The 13,012-nt window shown below is 49.3% G+C and overlaps 1 protein-coding gene and 1 pseudogene across 2 annotated transcripts; both read right to left on the bottom strand.

Moving 5' to 3' along the window:
* Nucleotides 1-923: 923 nt before the first annotated feature.
* On the bottom strand, nt 924-1,471 carry LOC138394061 (signal peptidase complex subunit 1-like; annotated as a pseudogene).
* Nucleotides 1,472-3,500: 2,029 nt separating this feature from the next.
* ZFAND2A (zinc finger AN1-type containing 2A) lies at nt 3,501-11,556 on the bottom strand. Of its 2 annotated transcripts, none has more exons than XM_069485875.1 (5): nt 11,340-11,556; nt 10,243-10,340; nt 9,677-9,771; nt 7,542-7,673; nt 3,501-4,535 (listed from the first exon to the last, which is right to left on the bottom strand). In XM_069485875.1, exons 2-5 carry the CDS (start codon nt 10,295-10,297, stop codon nt 4,329-4,331), a joined length of 489 nt encoding a protein of 162 aa, XP_069341976.1. In that variant the 5' UTR covers nt 10,298-10,340; nt 11,340-11,556; the 3' UTR covers nt 3,501-4,328. The 2 variants fall into 2 exon arrangements, with proteins under 2 accessions (XP_069341976.1, XP_069341977.1); XM_069485876.1 differs by having other exon boundaries at nt 3,501-4,442.
* Between the last annotated feature and the right edge of the window lie 1,456 nt (nt 11,557-13,012).

The raw sequence follows: 13,012 nt of genomic DNA, 5'->3' as shown, positions 1-13,012 counted from the left end.
ATGCATGCAGTCTGTCATGGACTGAAAGACAGCACGGATGTAGTTTTGATCACCTATTTGTAGAATGGAAATTGAATACGATCCCATTTTATTTTGAAGCTATGAAACCAGGGAAAAGAGGATGTAACGGCTTGGAATTCTGTTGGTCCAGGCACAGTGAGCTGTCCCACCAGATGTCTGGAACGTGTAGCTGGGTTACAGGGACGGACCCTGGATGGTATTTTGTTTCATCTTATTTCCTGACACCCAAGGTCCCAAGAAATGAGACCACTTTTTTTTTTGCACTGAGTTTTAATTAGAAACATTAAAAAGTTTAATGACTCATGATGAATTATGAAACTTTGATAATTAACTTGTACTGTCTTTTGTAAGGCATTTCTTCATTATTTATGTATACCTGAAAGAAACATAGTTCTGTGTTCTGTTCCACACTTCAGAGGAAGATTATGAAAAGAGGGTCTAAATTACTTATAAGTCAAAACCCACCTGGGTTAGAAATGAAATATAAAGGCCAGGCTCGGTGGCTCACACCTGCAATTCCAGCACTCTGGGAGGCTAACATGGGAGGATGTCTTGAGCTCAGGAATTCCAGACCAGCCTGAGCAAGAGTGAGTCCCCATCTCTACTAAAAATAGAAAAATTAGCCAGGCAGGGTGGTGACGCCTGTAGTCCCAGCTACTCGGGAAGCTGAGGCAAGAGGATGCCTTGAGCCCAGGAGTTTGAGTTTGCTGTGAACTATGCTGACAACACTGCACTCTACCCAGGGGGACAGAATGAGACTTTCTCAAACAAACAAACAAAAAAGAAATGAAACATAAAGAGAACTAAATCTCTACACAGCTGCTGCAACAGCATAGGTGGTTTTAGCTCATATTCTGGGTATGGAGCAATTTAGCTCCTATCACCGGAAACAAAAGCAGGTGCTAATCATGAAAACCCCAATTATTTTTAGCCTCAATTTTCCTCTCCCCTGGCTTCTTGTCTTCTGTGCCTGCGTCTTGAACAGGTGCCACGTGAGAGGATGTCAGCGATAGACCGGCCAGGGAGGAAGTGTCAGCAAACATGAAAAGGCAAATCCAGCCGTAACTAAAACAGTACACCCATGTACCCGTCAATAAATCCAACTATTGCAGGAAAAAGAATTCCCTGAAACACGTGCCGGCTAGCATCCGGCCTTGTAGTCCACCTACGTGGGCAGCGAGCTCAGGTGCTCCAGCACGATGGCCCAGGTGGGCAGGAGAGCGCAGGCGGCAGGCTGCCGGGCAAGGGCAACTGAGGCTCAGTGACGACAGTAGGGCCGGGGTCTGCTACTGTGTCTCATGGCCGGCCTGCCAAGCCCGGGAGAGCAATCAGAACACTCTCAACGTGTCACCGAGGCCATCAGCATAAACCTAACACTAGTGTTGATGTCAATGTTCCTATGCATTCATCACTTCACAAAGTCATGGCCACGAAGCGTGTACTTGCTCATCTTGTAAACCCGGAAGGACTGTGGGCACACCCAGCTTACCCCCGCTCCGCCGGCTTCTATTGGGTTTGCTGCTCTCCAAACCCGTAAAACCCAGCCCCTGTGACCTCCAGCACTGGAGGATGCTATGCTCTCTTCCTGCTATTGTAGTTTTAAGTCACTCCTGAAGTTTCTATCACTCCAACACCAGACAGAGCTTTGTCTTCAACAGGTGGCATTTTGTGACTTTCTTAGTGTTGAAATCATGTCCAGGTGCAAATAAACTGTCTCGAAGGCTAGCTTGTTACTGACAATCATGCCTATTTTAAGAAGTCAGTGGTGGCAAGGTCAACAACCAGCAGTCCTGCCAAACACCTTTCCACGAAGTGGAGTCCCGGCCCCTCAGAGCCAGGGATGCGCGCATGGCTGTGCTCCCAGGGACCGTGGGTGGAAGACTGCAGGCTCCTCTAGACAAGGACCCTTAGCAAGGCAGGTGCTCAGACCACATCATTACAGAAGCCACAGGAAGACAGAGCTACAGGCAGCTGTCTGGTGTTTAAGTGATAGAAACTTCCAGAAAACCAGGTCCTTGACTGACTCAGCCCAGGGCAGAGTCGCCCTCTGATCTGGCTCACTCCGATCCTCTACTCTGTAAGCCACTTTATTTTATTGGTACAGTAACTTGACCCACCTTGGAACATAATATCCTTCAAATTGTTTAGTTTGCCAAATCATTTATATATTTCATTGGAAAAGTTCTGATAAAGTTTTAGACTGGTGGCTCATGTCTGTGATCCCAGCACTCTGGCAGGCAGAGGCAGAGGATCGCTTGAGCTCAGGAGTTGGAGACCAGCCTGAGCAAGAGCGAGACCCTGTCTCTCTAAAAACAGAAAAAATTAGCCAGGTGTGGTGGCGCACACCTGTAGTTCCAGCTACTCGGGAGGCTGAGGTGGGAGGATCGCTTGAGCCCAGGAGTTTGAGGTTGCTGTGAACTACAATGATGCCACGGCACTCCAGCCTGGGCAACAGAGTGAGACCGTGTCTCAAAAAAAAAAAAAGTTTCAGACTGTTTGCCACGAGAAGTATGAAGGTACCAGAGCACAGAAGTTATCTACACAGTTGAGATGACCCACCGCCAGCTAAAGTGCCAGCTTGGACAGAGAAATCACGTCATCACTTTACTTTCCACCTAACAGAGAAGAGAGTAGTTTAGGTTTGTCTTATCTATTAGTAGTTGATCAGGTTCTTACAGAGAAAATGAGGTGTTTCAGAAACCAACTACAAGTGTTACTGCTCAAGTGGACCTTGTGCTGGAACGAGCAGCATTTGTAATGTGGCATTCCAGCCCTGTGTCACCTGTCCTCATGACAAAGTAAGTTGGTGACTGACTGCACAATGACCTTTCAGTATTCCCTACGGGGACGAAGAGCTGCTGCACCAAATGCAAGAGTGACCACGTTCACACGTGCCACTCGGACAGTACCTGAGCTGCTGGGCCGGCCCACGCGGAGACAGGGTGTTTAGAGGGCCTGATGGCTTAGATTCAGCAGCTCTCACCAATGGGCACCTGGGGGGGGGGGGTCAGATGGTGTTCCCTCAGCTCCTGCACGAGCTTACAAAAAGCCCACCCAGGCCGGGCGCGGTGGCTCACGCCTATAATCCTAGCACTCTGGGAGGCCGAGGCGGGTGGATCGCTCGAGGTCAGGAGTTCGAGACCAGCCTGAGCAAGAGCGAGACCCCGTCTCTACTAAAAATAGAAAGACATTATATGGACAACTAAAAATATATATAGAAAAAATTAGCTGGGCATAGTGGTGCATGCCTGTAGTCCCAGCTACTCGGGAGGCTGAGGCAGTAGGATCACTTAAGCCAAGGAGTCTGAGGTTGCTGTGAGCTAAGCTGACGCCACGGCACTCACTCTAGCCTGGGCAACAAAGTGAGACTCTGTCTCAACAACAACAAAAAAAAAGCCCACCCAGGTGTGTGCAGTTACCGCTCAGCCTGGCTCTTGGAGAAGATAAGAAACAATCAAAGGCAAAGGCAAGCAGAAAGTAACTTATGTTTCTATTTTTATTCAACAGCAAGTTTAGGCCCATGTTTCTACTGATTTGACAATACCAGCGGTAGGGGTTGAATCAAATCCCCTCCCCTCCAACCAAAAACATGCTGGAACCTTGACCTCAGTCCTCAGAATGTGACCCTATCTGGAGATAGGGTCTCTACAGAAGTGAGAGGTCACCAGCATGGACTACAGGACTGGTGTCCTTTAAAGGGAACATAGGACACAGGCCACCACATGAAGACGAAGGCAGATCATGTCTACACATCAAGAACACTAGAGATTGCCAGAAAACCACGGAAGCTGGAGGGAGACATGGAGCAGATTCCGCCTCAACCCCCAGGAGCCAACCTGCCGACACCCTGGCCTTAGATTTGCAGCCTCCAGAACTGAGAATCGATTTCTGTTTAAGCCACACGGTCTCTACCAAAAACAGAAAGAAATTAGCTGGACAACTAAAAATATACATAGAAAAAATTAGCCAGGCGTGGTGGCACATGCCTGTCTGTAGTCCCAGCTACTCGGGAGGCTGAGGCAGGAGGATTGCTTGAGCCCAGGAGTTTGAGGTTGCTGTGAGCTAGGCTGACGCCACAGCACCCTAGCCTGGGCAACAGAGTGAGACTTCGTCCAAAAAAAAAAAAAAAAAAGAAGCCACCCAGTTTGTATTTTACAGTACCCACAGGAAACTAATGCAACTAGAATCCAACTTTAATTTTGTCATAGTCACCCAACCCTAACAGCAAATATGTCAGAGCCACCACTCAGTATGGAGCAAGGCTCTAGGTCGCTCCCCGCCCCGCCTTGGAGGTGACAGGGTTCCACTCATGTTACTGTGTGTTCAAGCCAGCCCAGGCGCGACTGGGAGTCTCTTCTCACCCAGCTTTTGCTGGTGGGGCGGCTCCCCTGTGTGCAGCTGTGGTCCAGGGGATGTCTGTGCTGGATACAGAAATTGCCATGACACTGGTCACAGGCCACCTGCAGCATCTCTTTTTTCTTGCATCCCTCTTTTGAGCACCGGTATGTAAAAATCTGAGAAAGCAAAGTTATTTCAATAAGCAATTCTCTAAAAAGCTCAATAAAACCATTCATTTTCAAATTAGAAACAGCTTTTATCTACATGGAACAAAGATGTCACATTTCCATTCAACCATCCAGTGTCAGGTAAAGAGAGGAACACTAAGGAGGCAGAAAGGCTTTACACGTGGCAAATATTAATACACAGGCTGCATTTAAGCTGGGGATTCGTGTCAAGATGGACCAGAGCTGTTCCCAAGCGACAAGAGACAACAGGGACATTGGGACCTGGGCAGGGAAAGGCAGCCACACAAGGGTGTGACAAGCATAGCTCCACAGGGTAACTGGCTCTGGGGAGCTCTGGGCAGTGGAGGTTGCTCCCGTCAGGGGAATATCTATGTCCCCCAAACGCACTAGTCACTTTCTTTGGGTGGGGGCAGGCAGTGATATAACTTCCCAGGCACTTCCAGCTCCCGTAAGGCGGCGAGCAACGTGGGGAGCATGTCCAGCAGCCTGCGGGCAGCCCCGAAGCAAGGCAGGTGAGCGGGGCTGTCCTGAGTGGCCGTGCAGGGGCCTGTGCACATGCAAAGCGCAGGGATGAGGGTGCGGGCAGAACACGGTGTCTGGCATGAGAAACACGAAAGAGGGTGCACTTGTGCCAGAGTGGGCAGACACTGGTGCCATTCTGGGGGAGGCAGGTGTGCGGGGAGCGCTGCAGGCCGGCCGGGGGTTTAAACGAGGGCAGTGGGGCTGGAGGGAGCCTCCACACAAAGGGCTCTGTGGGCAGACTAGGTAGATGGGGCTTTGTTCTCAGGTTTGAAGCCGAAGACGAAGTTAATGGGCCTCACGTGTATAGTAATGTAACTGTACACAATTTAATATAAAGTATTAAGATAACTGATCACTACAAAACATGATCTATGACTAGAAACTGATTTAAGCTTGACAAAAGCCAATTCTCTAGAAGAAAAGCTCTTTTAAAAACCAAAAATGCCCACGTGCTCATTTCAGAGAACAAGACGACAGGAGGAGCTGTGCACCTGGAGGAGCAGCCAGCCTCGGACGGGAACAGCCTGAATGAACCTGGAGGGCCGACAGGAGGGCACAGTGCGGAGCCGGCTGGCCCAGACCCAGGAGAAGGCGGATGGGACACACACTCCATAGGAGTCAAGCCAAGCATCTCCCCTTGGACTTCTGGCTAAGGAGGAAGATCTAAACACATGTACTGGTCCTGCCCCTTCCTGAAATAGCACAAAAGTGACAGAAAAGATTTTCTGAGATTAAACCCTCAAGGGCAAAGAGTAAGGAGAAAACAGCTCCAGGATTTCAGAAGCTAAAAAGCACGTGGATGAGTAGCAATAGACTTGGCAAAGAAGAGTCAAGTTGTAAGCCAACAGGAAGGCCAAGCAGCAACCTATTCGTGAAACAAAAACCCCAAAGGCTTGGAAACTGGCACTGGAAGCGCAGGGTGAGGACCATAAGCGGAGAAGTCGCTGCAGGTTGGTTGGGAAGCAGACCCCGTGATCTCCACCCCATGCCAGGAGCAGGCTTCTGCTGCTGCTCTGGAGGGTCAGCCCCAGGCTGCTGTCCTGGGAATCAGACCTCGAGAGGACAGCAGCAAGCTCACACACACTCCAGCTGCTCTCCACTTGACTCCCAGACTCTGGAGGCCAGGAGCTGGCCCTCCAGATGGGGGAGGAAGAATGGAAGACGGAGCTCAGGGGCTTCCTGAGGGAGTGGACCAGGAAGGTGAGCGACAGCGAAGGCCAGAATCCACCTGCGCTTTACAAGCAGTCAGCTCCAGAGCAGGCAGGGAGCAAAAGCAACCCGGGCAGAGCCTGCAGGCAGAACCGGCCAGCCCCAGGCCACAGTACTAAGAGTCCAGAGAGCAGAGAAGAGAGCAGAGGAAACCAAAGAAATGCAAGAGAACATTCCAGGGTCCAGGAGGGTCCACTGCATGCCCAAATGGACCTAAGCTAGGAATGTCTGATGTGAACCTTCCAACTATGGGACAAGGAGAAGATCCTCCAAGCTGCTGGGAGAAAACCGGACCCACGGAGGACCAGTCAGGATGGCCTGGGAATTCTCTGAAGCAGGCACGGAGCAATCCCATCAGACATCCCAGGAAGACTTCAGATCTAGGATGCTACACTCAGCAGCCAATGAAGTAGAAGCTGAGAATAAAGACCTTGAGAAATGCATGGTCTTGACTTATCTCTCACTCTTGCTCCCGGGAGGTGACCAGAGAATGTGCTTCCACTAAAACATGGGAATAAACTCAAAGAGCAAAACACGGGAAATGTAGATCCAGAGAAAAAGGCCAGGGGGCTCTCCAGGCTGTGGCCCTCAAAGTGGCAGAGACCTGGACAGCCAGCGACAGCACAGCCCAGCTCCATGGGGGGAGAACAAGTGTAACTGCGTCAGGACGAGTAGAGCTGAACCTCAGCTACACTCTGAACAGGAGACGCCCGCAACTAAGAGCAAATGAGAGGAACCCAGGAAGCAACAACACAGTCGTGAAGCGAAAGGAGACAGCACAGACAAGACTCGCTGAGAGAGGAAGGCAGCTGCCAGAGGCGACCTGGGCCTGTTTTTCCCAACAGCCTTTATTACCAAGGAACAGATGAATAACTTAATGAAAACCCTGACGCTGCCAAAGCAAGAACACCAAATGTTTGAATTTTCCACCCTCTTAAGTTTTATCAGGAGGACCTCAGAAAACAAACACACATTAACAGGATGGTTCTAGAAAACTACATTAATTCTACATCTTGGGGGAAAAAATGGTAAATTCCTGTAAAGAAGACACTAAGCTAAGACCCCTAATATTTACAGAATGTTCATATGACTTTGAAAACTCACGCCATTCACAACTTGGGAAAACAACACAGCATTAGGGTTTCAGTCTGTATATAAGCTATTGGGGTTAGTTTCCATAGTTAGAAAATTGACCCCCCCCCACCCCCCCCAAGGGAAAAACCAACATTCACAGATCATAGACTCACCCAGAACCCTCCTTACCTTCTTCTTGCTCCTCCCAGGCTGAAATTTACAGTCTCTGTCCATGTGATTGCCGACCACCACGTCTGGTATCTCTCCCTTTTTTACCGGGATGGGGACATTACACAGTGGGCACACCGGGACATGAACATCCTGAAAATAGTGAATGTAAGATGACATCTGAGATTCAGACAACCAAAACTCACAAAGAAAAAGGTGCAATTGTATGGTGCACTCAAACTCGAACAGGGTACAAAAAACTTACATTCCCACCACTCATGAGAATGAATCATTGCTAGCTGAAGGGGTTAACAGCAAGGCATCCCCAGAACGTGTGGTGTCTGGAGTGAAACCCAATGGAATTTACACATAAGGGACTGCAAATCAACTGCAGAAGTGACCCTAAGACAGTGAAGTAAACGGCAGCCAAGGAGGAAGCTGGTGAAATCAACCAAGGACTACCTGAGGACGGCCGTCTGTCCTGAACTGCCCAGGTGAGAGGAGAACCTACCGAACATCTCCAGAGTGGAGATGACAGGTGAAAGCACAAATCATAAAGATCCCCCAGTTTAGAAGCAAACTTGTACTTAGCAAGAAAAAAAGAAAGAAGAAAAATTCCCCAGCTTTTGTGGCCTCCCATGTGGCTTTTACACTGAGAGATTCACTCATCAGTGGACAGGGATCACACACCTGGACTGAGCTGTCAGGTACATAACAACCACCGCCAGCTGCAACCCAAGACTGTGGGGACTCTGGAGGGGGTGACTGGACCACCCAGCAGCTGAATACCCAGCACACTTAAACATCTGAGCCAACAAGAAAACTGAGGTGGCAACTGACATGGGATGGGTAGCAGGTAACCACGGAATTATGGGGCCTTACTGTCTGTGGGCTAAGCTGAAAGAGCCACCAGGTGGTGCTCCGTCGGTGGACCAGTTCCCCAAATTAAGAAATAAAGGTTACTAGATGACCTCTAACCAGACTCCTCCCCACGCAGGGACATGGGAGGGCCCAGGGACGGAAGCGATCGGTAGCCCGGCTTGGTCATCAGTGCCTGGTAAACATGGGCAGTGAGTCATCCTCCCCCACCTACCACGAGGGCCTAGAAAGGGCAAGAGGATCACAGCATATAATGCTGAGTCACCCATATTTCTCACCCCTCCAGGGTAACGGAGCAGAGTTCACTGAGACAATCTGTGGACCACCAGAAACAAAGTGAATGAGGCCGGAAGCCATCTGAAAAGCCAGTAAGGGTCTTCAAACTTTGGACTTACGAGAGCTAGTTCTTTTTTTTTTTTTTTTTTTTTTTTTTGAGACAGAGTCTCACTCTGTTGCCCAGGCTAGAGTGAGTGCCGTGGCGTCAACCTAGCTCACAGCAACCTCAAACTCCTGAGCTCAAGCGATCCTCCTGTCTCAGCCTCCCGAATAGCTGGGACTACAGGCATGCACCACCATGCCCGGCTAATTTTTTTTCTATATATATTTTTAGCTGTCCATATAATTTCTTTCTATTTTTAGTAGAGATGGGGTCTCGCTCTTGCTCAGGCTGGTCTCGAACTCCTGAGCTCAAACGATCCGCCCACCTCGGCCTCCCAGAGTGCTAGGATTACAGGCGTGAGCCACCGCGCCCGGCCGAGAGCTAGTTCTTAAAGCCATCTTTCAGTTTCTACTGTGCTTTATTTGGATCACCTGAATATGATGTCAAGGCTGCAAACTTACCCAAATGAACAAGCATCTCTAATGCCTAATTAGATTCCAAGTATTAAAACATTTCTTGCACCCCATGAAGATACAGCGACATTATTCCTTCATGTAATGGATCAAAGGAACCAAGTATTTTAACACGTAAAACAAGCAGTGAAGGTAAAGTAAGATTACAACTATTTGACTCCAGGCATCCCTGAAGATAAAATCTCCGTCGTTTTAGAGCCATGCTGTCCAAGAGAACTTCCTGCGATGGCAGAAGTGCTCCGCATCTGTGCTGTCCAACACAGTGGTCGCTGGCCACATGTGGCTACTAGATACTTTTGGCTAGTGGGACTGAAAAACTAGATTTTAAATTTTATTTAATTTCAAGTTAAATTGCCACATGCTGCAAGTGTCTACTATATTGGCCAGCTCAGCTTTAGACTGAAGATTAGAACCTTTTGAATTACCTTCATGAATGCAAAGGGACATCTGTGTGCAGCACATGTAAAATGATCTTTACAGAAGTCTTGTTTACATGCATCGCATTTTAGTGGAAGAAAATCTAAAAAAGCAAAAACAGTAAAGTGTTTTAAAGACTAGAAGACTTACAGAGCTTACTAAGTAGGTATTTACCTACACTAAGTGTTTCGTGACTATGAGATAAATACATCCTCACTGACCACAAATGAGAAAACAGTTTTGGGGTAGTGAATTTCACAATGCCAAACAACATTCAAGAAACTATGAAGTTATGTTCTCAAGGGAGATCCCATTTCATGTGGTATCACAAGTATTTAAGCAGCACACACGTATCCACTTAGCCCTGGCAGCCAGCCTCATACCTGGCCTTAGGTGGATGATAACGAACAATGTTTGAGCAGAACCTGCACCATGCATGCTTCCCAAACGCAGAAAAGCCAGAAAGGCCAAGACACAGAGAATTATCAGCTAATCAATGTAAGAGGACTAGTTCTCCCCCATGAAATAGTCAATAAAATACATCTTTTATTAATATTCTCTTAAAAGTGCTTACCTAGCTGCTTGCAAGTTTTTTCTGAACAATGCTTCCCCAAATCGGGAAACTCCATTACGAGAAGTGTTCAAAACACTGATGGCAGAGTTACGTATCACCTGCAAGAATCAGAATTAGAATCGTTAAGAAAAAAAGCAATGACTATCTCAACTTAATCACCAGGATTTTAATTTATAGTTAAAGTCAACACTTTCTGTAGGCAGCATAAGATGGAGTTTTAGCACAAATACCAGGTCTCAGCCACTCAGAATCAACTCCATTAGGAGAGGCTGCTTTTTAGTCCTTGTAATTCCTAGTCTATGAAGCTCACCTTGAATTTAGATTTTAGTTAAACCATATTCCAGCTCATCCTGACAGAGGCTTCCTATATTCAATTTACAGCTGCCAGTGAAAATTACAACCTCAGTGATTTTTAAGTCACAATTTCACCTATGGGATATACTTGTTGACATAAACAAAACTCTGTTACTAAGTGCTAAATCACATTAGTTGACTACCCTATCCAGGGGAGACTTAACTCTGTCCCTTGCCTAACTCCCTTATGCACTGAGTTTTACTTTGAAATTATTCCTTGATGACATCAACCTGTAGCTGATTAGCAAGAAGCACGAGCATCTAACTCACCACGGAAAACAGGTAGACAAATAGTGAAGGTGCCGCACCTGAGAGAGCATTTAAGTCCACCGCAGGACTCACGAGGTCCCCTCGTGATGTGGTACCCACCAAACCTCTCAAAACTCCTGTCGCTCCCAGAATTCAAGTCCCCACGACCTTTTCCGGGTCTTCCCTTCAGCTCTCTCCACACTCTTGGGTTGTCCTCTTGCCACTAACATCTACTCATCCCCCACGGCCTCGGTTTCAGGTGTCACCTCCGCAAAAGGGTCTTTCCTGACACCCTCAGCATGCCCCGTCTAAGGTACACACCCTCTACCCGTACAGGACGAGTATTCCTTTCCCAGCACGCAGCATGGCCCCCAACACAGACCGCTCACTTTACGAGCAGCTCCACTGAGTGCGGGGGGCCGGGTCGGGACTGCCCCCCGTTTACCAGCAGGACCTAACACAGCGCTTGAACGCAGGCGGCCCCGACCCCATACCTGGCTCTCGGCGGGAACACCGGCAGCAGCGAGGCAAGCGAACGGTGGCGGAGACAAGACAGCGGGCGCCCCTCTCCGTGGTCCGCCCCAGGAGCGACGACACAGGGAAAAAGTCGGGAGCCAGAGGCCCGCCAGCACCCACCACACAGCGAAACATCCCGCCGCCTCCGGTCCCTCGGTATTTAAGCGTGGCCGCCTAGTCGCAGAGCGAGCTCGGCCCGGGGATTCCCGGCGCTCCCTCATGACGTCACGCGCAGGCCAGCCAATCCCGCCCCCCCCCCGGCCCAGCGGCCCGACACGTCCCTAGCTAGCCGGCCAATCCCGCCCCGCCGCGGTCCGGTCGACCCGCCCATTCCTCGCCCCTCCGTCCCCTTTTCTCGAAGGGTCCAGCCACTTCTCCTGGGCGCCGAGTCACGGCCACGCGGCTCTGCGCAGGCGCAGTGGGGCCGACACGAGGCGCCGCAGAGCTGAGTCAGGGCGGAAGGGCTAGCGCCCCGAGGCGGTCCCGGCTTCCGGCCTAGAGGATCACTGTGCCCCGCGAGAGCCCGAGGGGTACGGGCTGCGCCAGGGCGTCCTGCGCCCGCTCTGCGGTGTGACAGAATGCCTCTGTGTTTTTGGTTTTTTTTAATGTATTTTTAAGTAATTTCATACTTAGAGAAAAACTGCAAGAATACTACCAAAAATGTCTCCATCCACATCACCTGGACTCCCACCTGCCCCATCGCTCCGCCCCTGTACACACCTGTTTCGTGTACGGGGGCGAGGGGAGCCCTGCTGCTTTGCCAGGGATGTTCTGGGTCCCAGCGGAGCCCGTGTGTGTGTGTGTGTGTGTGTGTGTGTGTGTTTCTGTGTGTGTGTCTCTGGCGCCTGTTTAATACTTACTGCTGACTCATCGTTGTGAGTCCCCCGACAGCTCCGCGACACACACGGCAGCCGCGGTGGGATGGGGACTAGGCAGCCCTCGGGCACTCGTTTGGGGGCTGTTTAACCGGCGAAATCAACTAAAAAGCACGAAAATGTGAAAAACATGGCACTAAGAAGGCTGCGGGAGGGACACTTGTTTACAGCAAGCGAGCTGAAGCAGTGGGGCAGTGGCCACGGGCAACTCGAGTTTATGGAGTCTTGGCGCACAATCTGACCCCCAAAACCCACCACAAGTACTGATCTGGAGATTACAGTTAGTACACAGGCAAATTCACAAATTCACAAATGCAGAATCCACAGGTCATGACGATCAACTGTGTGTGTGTTATGTTTTGTACATGAAATACATTCCTTTGTACAAGGAATACATGTGTATTCCTTTTTCATTAGTCTTTTTTGGAACCATTTGAAAGCAGGCTGCAGACAGGATGGCCTATCACCCTTCCGAACTAAAAACCCCTAAACCCCCACCCTTGTAACCAGCCCTGTGAACAAATTTCATTGACCCCCTACATGGTTTTGTTTGTTTGTTTTAGTTTCACCACATTGTCCAATCTATGTTTTTTATAATCTGCTCCCTTAACTAACTACTTGAACTTTTGAGTTGTTGCCCAGAAATGAGAATGTGACACTTACGTTTTTGAAAATTAAAAGCACAATACGTTGGTTTCACAGTGTGAACTAAAAATCTTAAGCACCGCAGCTGACTGAATGGACCCCCTCTTGGCCAAGGGGACCCCAGAAATACC

This window comes from Eulemur rufifrons, chromosome 14 (genome assembly GCF_041146395.1).
Source record: "Eulemur rufifrons isolate Redbay chromosome 14, OSU_ERuf_1, whole genome shotgun sequence".
Taxonomy (NCBI): Eukaryota; Metazoa; Chordata; class Mammalia; order Primates; family Lemuridae; genus Eulemur; species Eulemur rufifrons.
This window is presented reverse-complemented; position numbering and strand designations above follow the sequence as displayed.